We start from the raw sequence: 16,024 nt of genomic DNA, 5'->3' as shown, positions 1-16,024 counted from the left end.
TGGCTAAGCCCACGTACCTACGAAATCAAACCAAACGTGTTTCCAGCGAACTAACATTTATATTCCATAAGCAGCTACTTACCAGCTGATTTAATGGCAGGATGATTTGCATCTTGCGTGTGGATTTGGCATGCATAACTGTCCAGTCTAGCTTGTGGAATGTGTGGACTGGTTCCAGAACTGTGTGCAATGACCACTGGGCTTGCTGACAAAGGTGTGATAATCCTCTGCTCTGTTTCTGAAGATATTGCCAAAAGGCCAGAGTTAATCCTGGGTGTCTGCCTTGAAGAATAGTTCCCTTGGCGTCTCAATTCATTCAAAGCATTTTTTGTTCGAGCTTGTGGAAACAAAACCTGATATTACTTTTAAAGAATGGGCTTTAAATTTCCCTTGGGCAAACACGATGTAAATGTTACCAATGTAGAAAAAATAATATTTCAGTATTTAGCAGCATGGTTTACATAAATATTCCTGGCAATCTTAAAAATGTTTATTTTAAACCCATAATTTGGCCCCAGAGACAGTAAAAACAGGATAGATTCTCTATCCATAACAGGCATACCTTAAATTATTTTAAATAATTATTTTTGTTAAAAGTTACCTCTTTGGTTTGCAGCAAGTGCAACAGAGCTCTGTTGCAAGCTCCTGAAAAGATAAGAAAAAACATTTGTCACAATGCAGCAATATTATTAAAAAATCTAAATCTAAAGACAAATAGTTCAGTTTTAGGTCTATTCAAGTCAATTGGAACTCTAGATTAGTAGCTTCATGTCAGGAAGAATATCAAGTGATTCAACTAAAGGGAGACTATATCCACCAAGAGAGGCCTTTTTTTGTTACACACTGAAGCTAAAATTGATCTTCTCAGAGTGTGTCCTCCAGCTCAGAAATGGGGAGGTGGGGTGGCTGAACAGATCGATTAAATATTCATATTTTATATTAATCTGGAAAGTACATTTTCCAAAAACTTTTCACCACATGGACCTGGGTACAATTGCAAGATCAGGTGATTGAATGTCATCTTTAAATGTTTTTCTTGCAACCCAGTTTAATTGATCTTCATGCAGCTCCTGCTGCATGTGAGCTGCATAATAATTGTACAAGTCCATGCCAAATATAGAGGATGATTAGTTTTGCGACATGGGACTGATGATGGAGATAGAGTATAAAGTAGAAAGAGCTTAATACCACAAATGGTTATACTTGCAACAAAGATAACCAAAATCAACTGCATAAACAAGGAGAACAATTCTGTTTCCAGGTTAGCAAAGAATCAAGAAGTTATCCTCAAAACCAATTAAATAGCGGAGCCTGTAAATTTTGTAATTAATCAATTTTCAAAAGCAGTAATCAGAGTTCACAGTCCGAGAATACTTCATTACCTGATTTGAGAAAGAGTATACTCCAATTTCCTCCACAAAGATGGCAAAACAGCAGGAGCTTCTGGCATTGAATCTAAAATAAAAGTAGTTAAATGTGAAAAGGACCTCGTCATATGGCAAAATTCAGCTTTTCATTAATAAACAAGGTCGTTTTCATTACTAGCATTGCTAAATTATCAGGACAGTGTCAAGGAAATGTATTAAATCAATTCCTTCGATTTAAACCAGCATCTGCAGTCCTTTCCTACACATTTAGTACAGTTTATGGTTAGGATGCAAGCAAGAGTATTAAATTAGCTTACGTTTTTTTTGACAGTATAGAATTGACCATAGGTGCAGGTGAGAGATCATTAGGAAGAGAAATATCACAGATATTGCTTTATCTGTATAGTTGAAAAAATCAAATTCCATTGTTCATGATGCACACAGGTTTGTGCCTATTATTCAACAAGACAATGTCCTTGTTATGCAGATGATCATTAGTTTTCTGATGTTTACCAGCCCTGACATTACATTTTGTTCTATTCTCAAGCATTACCCCAATCATAAACTCTTTGCCCCAAATGTGTATTTCCTATTGACTAACAATATCACAGGCTAAATTTCTTACATTCATGTTATCTGAAATTTAGGGAAATAATACCACAATCCCCAGATTAACCCTACACATTATCCTCACCTTTTGCCTTCATAACAACATATTCATTAAGTATAGTTTTCAAGTTCTTTCCAAACAGTGACTGGTTAAAACAAAAGGAATTCAATATTAGTCAGCAATTCAACGTAAATTTGTGTGAATTTCAATTACACTACAGCAACAATTTGCATGCGAGAAGCAGTGATTGACAGGCCTACAAAAAGGAGCAAATGAAAATCCCAAATATTAATACTCATAAGCTATAGACGAGATGAAGATAATTATCATACAATAATTTGCCATGCTCTGCGGTGCACTGGCTGAAAGGGCCTGTGTGTAAATTGCATAACTTTTCAAATAGCCTGCAACTAGCCCGATAATTAAATATTAACATTTCAATAACACAAAGCATACTATCTAGCTCAATTCTATCATCATTCAGCACACACAGTTCTCACACTTTAGAATCACAATGCAAATAAAATGCCAACATAAATCATTTAACACTTGTTATAGAGAGAGCACTGATAAAGCAGCAACACTCAAAAGAGGTGACCCAAATTTCCCTAAAAGTTATGTTTGCCAAACAAACTCAACTATTGAGTTTGAGGGCGGCCCTCGAGTTTGAGATCCCATTGAGCGCGGCACGGTGGCGCAGAGGTAGAGTGACTGCCATTACAGCGTCAGAGACCCAGGTTCGGTCCCGACTATAGGTGCTGTCTGTACGGAGTTTGTACCACGTGGGTTTTCTCCGAGATCTTCGGTTTCCACCCACACTCCGAAGATGTACAGGTTTGTAGGTTAATTGGCTTGGTATAAATGTAAAATTGCCCCCAGTGTACGTAGGATAGTGTTAATGTGTGGGAATCGCTGGTTGGTGCAGACTCAGTGGGTCGAAGGTCCCTTTTCCACACTGTATCTCTAAACTAAACTATTAAATCTCTGTCACAGAAGGCAGTGGAGGTCAATTCACTGGATGTTTTCAAGAGAGTTAGTTTTAGCTCTTAGGACTAAAGGTATCGGGGATATGGGGAAAAAGCAGGAATGGGATACTGATTTTAGATGATCAGCCATGATCATATTGAATGGCGGTGCTGGCTCGAAGGGCTGAATGGCCAACTCCTGCACCATTTCTATGAAATAGAAGTCACAACTCAAAGATCCATGTCATGCGAAGGAATTGTCAAATTGTATTTTTGCCGTAAATAGAACAAGGAATTTTGTTCTGGTCACCAATCAAAAATACATTGAAATGTTGAAAAACGTTCTGCACAATGATATGTGGTTAATCATCATTATCAGTGCACTCAACCATGCAAAAACTGGGCTAAAATGTGGCCATTGACCTTCAGATAAGGATTAAAAACATTTACAATATTATTTAAAATTAAAATACGTCCAATCAAAATAGGCACGATGTAATTTTAGGACGTATATTTCTTCGCAAGTATGAATGAGGTTGCTATAGAACTGGAAAGACTGGACACCTGAATAACATGATATCTGCATTACAAACCACTGCCCACTGGGAATGGGGAGCAGACCAATCTTTCAACGGTTCGATGCAATCTACTTCCACCTGTACAAGTCATAGCTTTACTCATTATCTCCAGGGATTGTGGCATGATGCAATCTTATGTCACCACTCATTTAGATGGCACAGTCATTACATGGGAAGTTTGACCTTTAAGCTCATGGGCAGAATGAATTCCCATCCAATACGAGTCCATCGGGTATTGCCACCGTGGTGGCTGCCTCACCAACGGTCTGTCAGTCCCCTCTCTGTTTTTATACTTTTAAGAACGTTTTAAAAGTATGATTTAGTGTTTTATGGGGGGGGGGGGGGGGGGGGGGGGTGGAAATCGAGGGAAACTTTTATCAGTCACTACCTCGACGGAGATGTGATTTTTCTCCGTGTCGCATCTCCGTCCCCCTTGTGGCCTACAACGTGGAGCCCTGCCCAGAGCTTCAAACCGCGGCGTGGACTTTAACATCGGGAGCTGCAATCCTTTGCCGAGGGTCGCCAGCGGACACCGTGAAGCCGGGAGCTCCATGCCACGGAGTGTTCCAATCCATCCCGACGCCGGAGTTTCAATTATCCCAACAAGAAGGTTAGAACAGCGGACTGTCGGCAACGGCAATGCGGAGGGTTTAAAGGCCCCGACCATGGGTGAACAAAGGAGGAAGTTGACTGAACTTTATTGCCTTCCATCACAGTGAGGAATGTGGATTCCACTGTGGTGGATTTTTATGTTAAATTTTATTTTATGTGGCTGTGTGTTTTGTTGCTTTTCACTTAGTATGGCTGTATGGTAACTCAAATTTCACTGTACCTTAGTTAGTTAAGTGACAATAAACACGAACCTGAACTTGATAAAGATATTGTCACAATAGTTTTGCCACAATCCAAAGAAATTTACAGCACATAACATACCAGTAAACAAGCAGGGACCACCCCATCGTCAGTACTGTGTTCAGCATATTCCTTTAGATCATGGCTTTCCAGTATTAAGGCTCTGCAAGTATTAGAAAGCTTTTCCTGCTGCAGATATCCTAAACACAAACATAATAAACAGAATTGAAGTTGTTCACTAACATATGCAGAAAGTGAGAGGGTAATAGCCACGTGTATGCTGTGACACACTAACATTACAATGGTTAAATCATCCAAGGGTTTTAGAATTAATATCTCAAAGCAATTGCAGAGGAAATTAAGATTAAATATTGTTTTTAGAAATTTATGCATTTAATTGCTTTACAGGAAAAATATTTTCATCGACGAGTTGGTTAAATCAAGCTTTAGCAAATGTTCTTGTATGTAAGAAAGTCTCTCCTAAAACTCAATGGAATAAAAGTAATCAAATTATTACTCGTCAGAAAATATTGACACATTGGGCTGATGACATTCAGATGGGGGGGGGGGTGAGTGGGGGAAAGAAGCGAGAAGCTGCACCAAGTTAAACATACAGCAGGAATTTAGTATCTACTTGACCCCAAACCAACACTATTTGTTATATAAACCAGTCACATATCAACAGGTTGGTGCTCCAACAGATCATGCACCATACATCTAAAACTGATCTCCTTTCCACCACACTTCCGGCTACAGCAGACTACACCTGGTGGACACAAAATGCTGGAGTAATTCAGTGGGTCGGGAGTGTAGGAAGGAACTGCCGATGCTGGTTTACACGGAAGATAGACACAAAATGCTGGAGTAACTCAGCAGGACATGCAGCATCTCTGGAGAAGGAATGGATGACGTTTTGGGATAAACCTATAGATTTCACCTGGTTTCCTGTTAGCATTTCCATGATGGCACAGCTTGGGGAAACTGACTATATGGTTGAGAAAGAAGAAACTTCCACATAACATTTCTGATTGTATACCTATCATTCAAAGGGACTTCCTGGCATCAAACTTGGACTTGCATAGATTCACAATAAGCCTTATGCAAGGGCATCCAAGCCCTAACCCTTTACATCTGAGAGGCATTAGCAAAACGTAGCATGACCTCAGCAGTGAGCAACCAGTGGGCGGCGCGACTCTCGTCAGCAGCGGCCTCTGCAGTCCGTCTGTCTGTTTATTATTTTTGTCTCGTTTTATGCAGTTTTTATTATTTTTTTGTCGGGGTTTTGTCTCGTTTCTATGTAGTTGTTTGTGTGTGTGTGTGTGTGTGTGTTGTGTTGTGTGTGTGTGTGTGGTGTGTGTGTGTGTGTGTGTGTGGTGGGGGGGGGTGGGGGGGGGGGGGGGGGGGGGGACTTTAAATTCTTTCCCCTGCACGGGACGGGAGACCCGACCTTTTCTTTGTCGGGTCTCCGTGTCGTCGCATCGTGGGGCCGCATCGTGGAGCGGTCGCGGAGCTGCGGTCCTACTCACCTTCGTGGAGCTGGCCGTGTCCGAGCGGGTGGAGCTGTGGTGGCGCACTGCTGCGACCCGACCCCCGGAGATTCGGAGGCTACAACCGCGGGTCTGGCGGACGGCAACACTGGGAGCCCGCGGGTCCCTGGTGGGAGACCGCTTTTCGGGGCTTCCGCAGCCGCGACTTCTCCCGCCCGAGTTGCGGGAGAAGTCTGAGCACCTGGAGCGGGGCCTTACATCACCGCCCCGCGCGGCTTGGAATGGCCGCGGGACTTTGCGAGCGCCCGCCGGGGCTCTAACACCAAGACCCGGTGTGCGGCCTTGCATCACCCGGCGAGGCTTTAATGGCCGCGGGACAATCACCATCGCCAGGCGGGGGCTTTGACTTTGACTCTGACATCGGGGGGGAGTGCAGGGGAGAGATAAGTTTTTTTTGCCTTCCATCACAGCGATGTGATGGATGTATGTGTAAATTGTGTTGTGTCTCGGGTCTTTTTCGTTTTGTAATGTATGGCTGCAGAAACAACATTTCGTTTGGACCTCAACGGGGTCCAAATGACAAATAAATTGTATTGTATTGTCTTGTGCAGTATAAAGCCGTGATAAGTTTGTGACAGGAGGCAATTCTTTGCCACAGAAGGCGGGGAGGCCAAGTCAGTGGATATTTTTAAGGCAGGGATAGATATATTCTTGATTAGTACAGGTGTCAGAGACATACAGGGGAGAAGGCCGGAGAATGGAGTTTGGAGGGAGAGATAGATCAGCCATGATTGAATGGCGGAGTAGACTTGATGGGACGAATGGTCCAATTCTACTCCCATCATTTATGATAAATCTCAGGTTGGAGCTTTGTTGCTAAGACACAAGAGAGTGTTTCTAAATTTACCAAATCAATATTTCCCTACATTTTTAAAAAGTTTGAAAAATAAGAACATTTAGAAAGTCAGAAATGATTGGTGTCTACCTTTCCTATAAATTAACATCTGCAGTTCCTTTTTATTACAAGTTGAATTGGATTTTGACAAATGATGCTGATGACATTCAATAGCCTTTATCAGTCTAGGTAAGCTTAGAATCTAATTATTCAATTCCACGTGTTATGCTGATGCAAACTCTGAACAGTGAAACATTGCTACTCGTTTCACAATCACCAGAACACATTGACCATAATGTACATTCAACATCACACATATAACCATATAACAATTACAGCACGGAAACAGGCCATCTCGGCCCTACAAGTCCGTGCCGAACAATTTTTTTTCCCCTTAGTCCCACCTGCCTGCACTCATACCATAACCCTCCATTCCCTTCTCATCCATATGCCTATCCAATTTATTTTTAAATGATACCAATGAACCTGCCTCCACCACTTTCACTGGAAGCTCATTCCACACCGCTACCACTCATGAATTAATAGTATTGCAAATATTATGAACATTAAAATAGTATGTTTAGGTAGAATTTCTATCAGCATATATAAATACAAAACCTAAACCACTAATTAGCACAAGCCTTTGAACAAGCTACTGGAAATTCACCATACAAGTACTGCTTTGTAACTATGCATAGAATTAGCACCCCAAGCTGTCTGCAAATGTTAATGCAATCACTAAAACAAATGCACAAAATAATAATACGACAAACATAACATATGACTGTGACACACTTTTCGATACAATTCTCTGCATACAAAATACCTCAAACCACGGTCACTGTTGTTTAGTTAGTAACCTTTTGCCTCATAAATGCACAATGGACTCAGATTCTGGATGTAGACCCTATTGAAGAGATATTAATAAGCAGGTCACCCAGGCTGTCAGTGCAAGATTAAGAGCTCTCCATTTTCAACTATACTAGCTTGTAGATGAGAAGCTGGGGTATCTTCATTCTTCAACTCAATTTACAGCCTTTATTTGTGTACGACGATTCCCTGTGGGTAAGTTGAAACGTTGTTTTTGTTTATTAATCTGCAGAGCACCAAGTCGCAGATAGACAACATAAGATGGAGTAACTCAGCGGGTCGGACCAGGCAGCAGCTCTGGAGAGAAGGAATAGGTGATGTTTTGGGTCGAGACCCTTCTTGTCCTTTTCTCCAGAGATGCTGTCTGTCCCGCTGAGTTCCTCCGGCTTTTTCTCTCTCCTCGTGGGTTTAAACCAGCATCTGCAGTTCCTTCCCACACGCTTCAACACTACAAGAGAGCCCGGTGTGGGGACTCGACCCAGTCGAGGAACGGCCGCTTCTTGCTCAGGCTTCAGGAAGCCTGTACAATGGAGAGGTACGAGGCTGCCATGGTCCTTGTGATAAGACCGAATTAAGTTAAAAATATAAGAAGATATTAAAGTCGTTCCTGGGCTAGCTTACAGCTTATATTTAGTCTCAAATTAGGCTTGCCTCAGGTTGCGGTGTGTGAGATAATGAATACTATAACATTTGTCTCCCAAGTGATGAGTGAGGAAGCAGAGAAGGAGCTAGATCTCTTTGATGTATTTGAGAGGTAAAATGTCTTACACCAAGTGTCCGATGTTTATGAGAGAGGAAGTGACAGAGAGGAAACTAGATTCAAGGGGCAATACCAAATGGCCAATGTTTTTAATATATCTTGTACCGTGACAAAATGCCTTTGATGTGATGCATTCTGTAGAAACCTTTATTTTCCTGTACCTCTGATCATGACTAATGTCTGTGGAATGTGCTAAGGTGACAAAACAAAACACTATATAATACGATGCAATTCTGTTGTTCAGAGAAGTGGACTGAGGACAGTGAAGTGTCTATATTGGTCACTTGACCAGAGTTCTTCCTCCCATCCATCGGCCAATAATAAGTAAAGTTTTGAACTGGTTTACCAAACGTTTGTGTTGTCTGTTTATTAAGAAGCGAACCTGTTAAGTTGTTATAAAAGTGATTTTTTTTCAGTTGGAGCACTCGGGAATGCCATGGGCTATCATAACGTTACGGGTCACGGGTGCAACAAAGCTGGATTCAAGCTGACCGAGTCTGATTTATCAGCAGAGATCGACATCTGCCCGCCCGCTGTTAAAGAGTTCCCACGGTAGACTCACGATACACTTAGGTAAACACACAGGCCACTACGTTCTTACAACGAGTTAAAATGTTTCAATTCTTAACCACAAGAGTAAATTTGACTCGTGGAAAACTTTAAACATGTTTGATTTTTTTCAAGAGTTGACAAGTTTCACCGGTACCTGCCGTTAGCGCCACGAGTCTCTAAGATGCGTCCACGAGTTCCGACGTTACAGCTACGTTAATCGTACGTTATTACCACGAGTTTTAACTCGGGGTACCTCGTTTGTCAACTCACACCGTGAGACAGGGGCTTAACTTCAAGGTGCATAATTTAATTACTTAACAGAGTACTCCACAGCAATGTTGACATTTGGTTCATTAAAATGTTTATTTATCTGATCTATCGTGAGCATCGAGATATTGACTATTCCACCAAATACCGAATATTTGGAACACCATTCCAAATACAATTCTTAAAAATATGCCGATTTAAGGAGCCAAGGCACTGTTTAATGTTGGTTAAAAAAAGATTGAAACTGCTGAAGTAACTCAGTGAGTCAAGCATCATCTCTGGAGAACATGGACAGGTGACATTTCGGGTCAGGACCCTCCTTCAGACCCAGATGCTGCTTGACCCCTTGAGTTACCCCTCCACTTTCTGTGTAAAACTAAATTGCAGTTATAATACATACAACTGATCTTATAAGCATAATTTAATTTGCGTTAAAGAGTGATGGTGAACAGCTATCACGGGGTCAGGAGGCTGTCAGTCACCGTGGAAGATGATCAACACCGTGGCCTTCCAGCCCTTCAGCATTTGCAGACAGGACTGAGGTCGTCTCTCATTCATTCACTCACTCACCCAAGACAAGTCTCGCTACGTCGGAAGGCAGCAGCATTATTATCCCGCGTGTAGACGGGGGTGGGGGGAGCGGCCGGGCTTCACACCAGAGCCGCCCGGCGAAGTGCGCTCGCCATCCAACTCCAGCTCCAGCTCCAGCTCCAGCCCAGCACCGAAAATGGCGCGTAAAAACAACGTTGCGTTTGTCCTAGCGGCGCATCCGGCGGAAGGAGGCGCTCGGGGTGCCTTGTGGGAATTGCAGTCCGGCGCTGTCAACGGAGCGGTGGGTGGGTGATGCGGACTACAGATCCCAGGGGGCTGTGCGGGGAATGCGGACTACAGATCCCAGGGGGCTGTGCGGGGAATGCGGACTACAGATCCCAGGGGGCTGTGCGGGGAATGCGGACTACAGATCCCAGCGGGGAAATGCGCGGGTGATGCGGACTACAATCTTCCCAGGGGGCTGTGCGGGGAATGCAGACTACAGATCCCAGGGGGCTGTGCGGGGAATGCGGACTACAAATCCCAGGGGGCTGTGCGGGGAATGCAGACTACAGATCCCAGGGGGCTGTGCGGGGAATGCGGACTACAAATCCCAGGGGGCTGTGCGGGGAATGCAGACTACAGATCCCAGGGGGCTGTGCGGGGAATGCGGACTACAGATCCCAGGGGGCTGCGCGGGGAATGCGGACTACAGATCCCAGGGGGCTGTGCGGGGAATGCGGACTACAGATCCCAGGGGGCTGTGCGGGGAATGCGGACTACAGATCCCAGGGGGCTGTGCGGGGAATGCGGACTACAAATCCCAGGGGGCAGCGCGGGTGATGCGGACTACAGATCCCAGGGGGCAGCGCGGGTTATGTGGACTACAGATCCCAGGGGGCAGCGCGGGTGATGCGGACTACAGATCCCAGGGGGCAGCGCGGGGAATGTGGACTACAGATCCCAGGGGGCAGCGCGGGTGATTGGACTACAAATCCCAGGGGGCAGCGCGGGTGCCGGCCGGGCCGGAGAGCGACGGCTTCTTCCTCACTCACTCACACACACAAGGCAGAGAATTATCGCCGTGCTCGCCCGGGGACGCTTCCTCCATTTAGAAACTAGCGAACAACAGATTAAAACAAAACACCTTGGCGGCAAGTCAGATCATAAAAGGTGCGTCGAATGGACAGCTAAAGGAAGACGAGGACAGACAACATTTTGGGTCAGACTTTTCATTCCGAAGAAGCATGATTATGATACGCGACCTAAAACCACGCCCTCCCCTCCATTCCCTCCTGCGATGCTGCCTGACCCGCCGAGCTGCTCCAGCAATTGTTTTGCACGAGTTTAGTGAAGTTTAGACGGGATCCTGTTGCTGCGATCGCACCTCCTCTTCCATCGACCCCACCGTGTCAATTACCCCAGGGCCAGGGCCCGCAGCGACCGGTGGGTGGCCCAACACGTTTTGTTTTGGGTTAGTTATCTAAAATTGAAGACTTGTGAAGGAACTGGAAGATAGATACATAAAGCTGGAGCAACTCAGCGGGTCAGGCAGCATCTGGAGAAAAGGAATAGGTGACGTTTCGGGTGGAGACCCTTCTTTAGACTGAGAGTCAGGGGAGAAGGAATCGAGATTATGAAACGGTACATAGAACGAATTAAAGTAAGACATGCAAAAAGATAGATCAAAGCCAGCAACGACGATCAAGGAAAGGGGGAATCCACAATGGTCCATTGTAGGATGTGGGGAAGGTGATAATGAAGAATACAAACTGAAACTCAGCAGGACGACAGTGAAACTAGTACGACGACTAGGGTTGGGGAGGAATGGAGGAACTCAGCAGGTCATGCAGAATTTCCAGCAAAAAAAAATTACTAAACGCTAGAGTAATTCAGCGGCTCAGGCAGCATCACTCAATGGAATGGACAGGTAACGTTTCGGATCAGACTTTTTAATCTGAAGAAGGGTCCTGATCTGAAACACCGCCTGTCCATTCCTTCCAGAGGTGCTGTCTGGCCTGTTGAGTTACTCCAGCACTTTTTCCCCCCGTAAACCAGCATCTGCAGTTCCTGGTATCGCCTCTAACAGTTTGTTTATTTGCTTAAGACTCGAGCACCCGTGGGTTTCTTGTGTCTTCCGTGACATCAAGCCCAGCAGGTGTAAACTGCGTCGGCCTTCTGATTTGTCTTATGACTTTGCATTTGCAAATAAAAAGTACTTGTGGAAGCAGGAAATCTGAAATAGAAACAATCTGGAACTACTCAACAGATGGTTGAGTACCAACAGCAACATATACTCAACAGGCAGCATCCATGGAGCAGAATTGATGCTTCGGAACGAAGATGAGTCACTGTGGGTGGGAACTAAGCAAGTGCAGATGTTCATTGAATACCAAAGCCGTGAGCAAACCAGTATTATCTGCCACTTCCCAGAGGAGCTATGGAGCTTTGGGGTCAGCAGCAAACACTAGTTACAACCTCCCACCCCCCGCCCTCGGGCTCCTCCTCCCCTTTTTCCTTCCTTCTCCCCTCCCACCCCCCATCAGCCTGAAGAAGGGTTTCGGCCCGAAACGTCGCCTATTTTCTTCGCTCCATAGATGCTGCTGCACCGGCTGAGTTTCTCCAGCAATTTTGTGTACCTTCGATCGTCCAGCATCTGCAGTTCCTTCTTGAACACTAGTTACAACCCTTATGTTTGCGTTGATTATGTACTGCAGAAAACTGTCCTTCAATATCCTTTTTTCAGATTGAACAAATGTTCAACTAAAATTTAATCATACTTTAATTGCTGAAGGCCTACGCATGCCTAATTTTATGGAGTAATGATCAGGATGGTTCAGGAAAAAAAAAATTGAAACTGACTAGTTTGCTTGTAATTAACATGTAATTCTTAAATATTTACCTGAAATGTCTCTGGCAATTCCACCCATTCACTTTTACGTCATCAAGGTATTCTATTAATTTTGTTTTATGTTCATGACTTGATGTTTCGGAAATAAATTAATATCTTGTAGTTAAAGTTAAAATAACTAAGTTTATGAATAGTCAAAATAAAGTTGCCTTTTTTTCTCTTTACATTTCTAATGTCAACATATCATATAAAGGAACTGTTGATTTTTTTAAAGTAAAGCACAGAACAATTATCTCCACCACTTTTGCAAAAGGAAATGTGGAGAATAATCTGCTTATATATATTAGAATAGAAACCCCTATGAGTAGATGTGGTTAGATTGGTGAAAACATAGAGGTTGAATGCTGTGAATAGAGTGAGTTTGTTTTTAGACATACAGTGAGGAATCAGGCTGTTTGGCCCATCGAGTGCATGCTGTCAAGTGATCACCATTAGTTCTATCCTACACACTAGGGATAATTTTCAGAAGCCAATTAACCTACAAATCTGCACGTCTTTGGAATGTGGGAGGAAACCAGAGCACCCGGAGAAAACCCTTGCGGTCATAGGGAGAACATCCAAACTCAGTTTCTCCAGAGGTTCCATATTCTCTGGCTCTACTGGAGCTGTAAGAATAAGTTGGAACGGTTACCATTTTTGTGTCATTGTATCCGATCATTTTGCAAATTGGTGCTATCAATCAGTGTGAATCACATCATAATTTCAAATTGGATTCCCAGACATTTCCAGGAAATGGTGTGCCTTTTTAACCACACTGCTTCAAGCTTACTTTCTGGTACTGCTGCTGCAATCTTGTATTGTCTTCTATTTCAAATAATTCCTTTGAGTGGAGGTATTTGTGAAGGGGTCACTGCACTAGGCAATGGTCAAGCGATTCCTATGCTAATCAGATCCACTCGCCTGGGAGTATCTACGCATAACTAAAACTTTGATCTTGTTTATCTTCCGGTTTGCGCGGGTTTTTTCTATTTGCGCACAACACCCACCCCCCCTCCCCCCCCACCCCCCCCCCCTGCCCACACACCCTCCCCCCCGCTCACACACATCTCTCCCCCAGCCCACACACACCTCTCCCACCCGCCCACACAGTCTTCCTCCCGCCCACACACATCCCACTTCCCTCTCCTCCCACACATGAAGAGGAGGGGGAGGGAGTGCTGGGGGATGAGGGGAAATGAGCCGCGCCTGCGCAGTTAGGGGCTACGGGTGAGAGGTGGAATATTGCGTGGGGGGAACGGATTGCATTGGGGAACGGGTGAGTGGTGGAATATTGCATTGGGGAATGGGTTGAGTTGGGGGAACCAAGCCACCCATGTGAATGGGCCCACTTAGTCTAGTTGTTTCTTATATTTAACTTGGTAATATTGTTACCGAGCTGTTGTTTGTATAGTGTACACGTCATTTAAGATCACTGACAGGATGGAGTTGTTTGAAACGAACCAAGTTCTTAAATTTTTGTGACTTCCTATAATTCTGCACAGTTTTTTTTCCCTGTGGCATTTCTTGTCTTTGTTAAAAATGAATTTATATTGGATTTAAGCTGGAGAAACTCAGTGGGCGAGGCAGTATCTATGGAGTGAAGGAATAAGTGACAATTCGGGTCTAGACCCTTCTTTAGAGTGGGGTGGGGGGTGGGCGGGAAGAAGAAAGAAAGGCACCATAATGTTTGGGACACAGTAATGTCATCTAAATGAAAGTAGTCGTTTTTAGTATTTTGTTGCATATCCTTTGCATGCAATGACTGCTTGAAGTTTTGTCCTTGTGTTGATAAACAGCAATAAAAGTTTCCAAAGGTGATGGAAAGACTGGAGGAAAGACAGTGCTGAGAGTTCTCTTTTTCTGCATTAAGGAGGCATTTAAACACACCTGAGCAATTACAAACACCTGTGAAGTCATGTGTCCCAAACATTATGGTGCCCTGAAATGGGGGGACTATGTATAAACACAGCTGTCATTTCTACATTGTGAAACCAAAATGTAAAAAAATGGCCTAACTAAAGTCTGACAATGTGCACTTTAATCACATGTGATTTCTTCTATTACAAATCTCAAATTGTGGAGTACGGGGGCAAATAAATAAATGATGGGTGTTTGTCCCAAACATTATGGAGGGCACTGTAGCTTTGTTATTGTGTGTCAATAAACATTCTAGCCTGTGATCCCCTTTATCCATAGGGCACAATTGCATTTATAACGTGTTTTCTTATACAACTACCTACATGTTGTAAAAGAAACATTCTTTAGATGGAATGTTTGTTTAATTATGGAGTATGGTACAATATAACAAGACTAACGCAGTGCATTTGATTAAAAGAAAGAAAATATTGCAAATGCTGGATAATAGAAAAAAACACTGTGTTCAGAACTTGGCAGAAAAAATAATTAAAATTTCTGATCTAAAATCTACAGGATTCTGATTTTTTTTTATTTTTTTTTAAAGATTCTGCTTGGCCTCCTCAGCAGTTCATATTTTTATTTCATTTAGGCAATTATTTTTTTAAGTTAGAAACATTCAACATTTGTGCACCAATATGCCAGGCACCTGACTTGCATCTCTCCTGATTATGGAAACAACAGAATATTTTAGAGTAGTGTTGCCAGCAAATGAAAACTAGACTTGTGCCACTTGGTCCATTTAAATTTCAGGAAAACACACAACTTCTGATGCTGGGTTCTAAAATATTAAAAAGGAGATGCTGGAAGAGCCACTCAAAGAACCTTCCTCAAAATGTCTCTTTCCTCAGATGCTGCCTGATTAACTGAGTTCTTCTAACATTTCTTAAGTTTGCTGCACTGTTTAAAGAAGTGGAATTTCTCACCTTCTACACGAGTCTTTATGTAGATGTTTTTTGGCTAATATATATATTATTATTCAATTATATATATTTCATTCCGTTTCTTTTCAAAGGAGGCATGAGCCTTGCAATTCAGGAACTGCTTCTCTGCTGCCGTCAAATTTGACAATGACAAAGCTACGGAGAGAAAGGTAATCAAATGAAACTTTTAGTTTAGTTAAGAGATTCAGCATGGAAACGGGCCCTTTGGCCTACTGGGTCCACACCGAACCCATCCACACTAGTTCTATGTTATCTGACCTTCTCAACCACTCCCATGACACTAAGAGCAATTTGAATTAACCTACAAATTCCCACGTCTTTGGAATGTGGATAACACCGGAGCACCCACAGGAAACCTATGTGGTTACAGGGAGAGCATGCAAACTCCACACTGACAGCACCCGTAGTCCGGGTCGAACCTGGGTCTCTGTCGCGGTAAGGTAGCAACTCTACCCCCTGTGCCTCTTAAACATTTCGAAAAATAGTTTGTGGCTAGCAATCGCATGCTAAAATTGGAATTGTTTTGATATCAAATATTATTA

General features: G+C 43.4%; 2 protein-coding genes across 7 annotated transcripts in view; one reads left to right on the top strand and one right to left on the bottom strand.

The window, feature by feature from the left end:
* Nucleotides 1–9,970, bottom strand: part of npat (nuclear protein, ataxia-telangiectasia locus) — a 41,753-nt gene extending 31,783 nt beyond the window's left edge. The window contains exons 1-6 of one of the 6 annotated variants that reach the window (XM_055637021.1): nucleotides 9,774–9,970; nucleotides 4,454–4,572; nucleotides 2,062–2,122; nucleotides 1,383–1,455; nucleotides 602–645; nucleotides 83–337 (exon numbers count right to left, since the gene is read on the bottom strand). In XM_055637021.1, the coding sequence (XP_055492996.1) occupies nucleotides 83–337; nucleotides 602–645; nucleotides 1,383–1,455; nucleotides 2,062–2,122; nucleotides 4,454–4,572; nucleotides 9,774–9,810 (589 nt within the window). In that variant the 5' untranslated portion in view covers nucleotides 9,811–9,970. Of the gene's footprint in view, nucleotides 1–82; nucleotides 338–601; nucleotides 646–1,382; nucleotides 1,456–2,061; nucleotides 2,123–4,453; nucleotides 4,573–9,773 lie in introns of those variants that run through there. The other 5 variants (XM_055637025.1, XM_055637024.1, XM_055637027.1 and 2 more) reach the window with 5 other exon arrangements.
* Nucleotides 9,971–15,555: 5,585 nt separating this feature from the next.
* The window catches only part of atm (ATM serine/threonine kinase), a 123,193-nt gene continuing 122,724 nt past the window's right edge, over nucleotides 15,556–16,024 (top strand). The window contains 2 exon segments of the mRNA XM_055637019.1: nucleotides 15,556–15,603; nucleotides 15,605–15,631. Coding sequence (XP_055492994.1) covers nucleotides 15,559–15,603; nucleotides 15,605–15,631 — 72 coding nt within the window. The 5' untranslated portion in view covers nucleotides 15,556–15,558.

The sequence above is a fragment of the Leucoraja erinacea genome, chromosome 6 (genome assembly GCF_028641065.1).
Source record: "Leucoraja erinacea ecotype New England chromosome 6, Leri_hhj_1, whole genome shotgun sequence".
Lineage (NCBI taxonomy): Eukaryota > Metazoa > Chordata > Chondrichthyes > Rajiformes > Rajidae > Leucoraja > Leucoraja erinaceus.
This window is presented reverse-complemented; position numbering and strand designations above follow the sequence as displayed.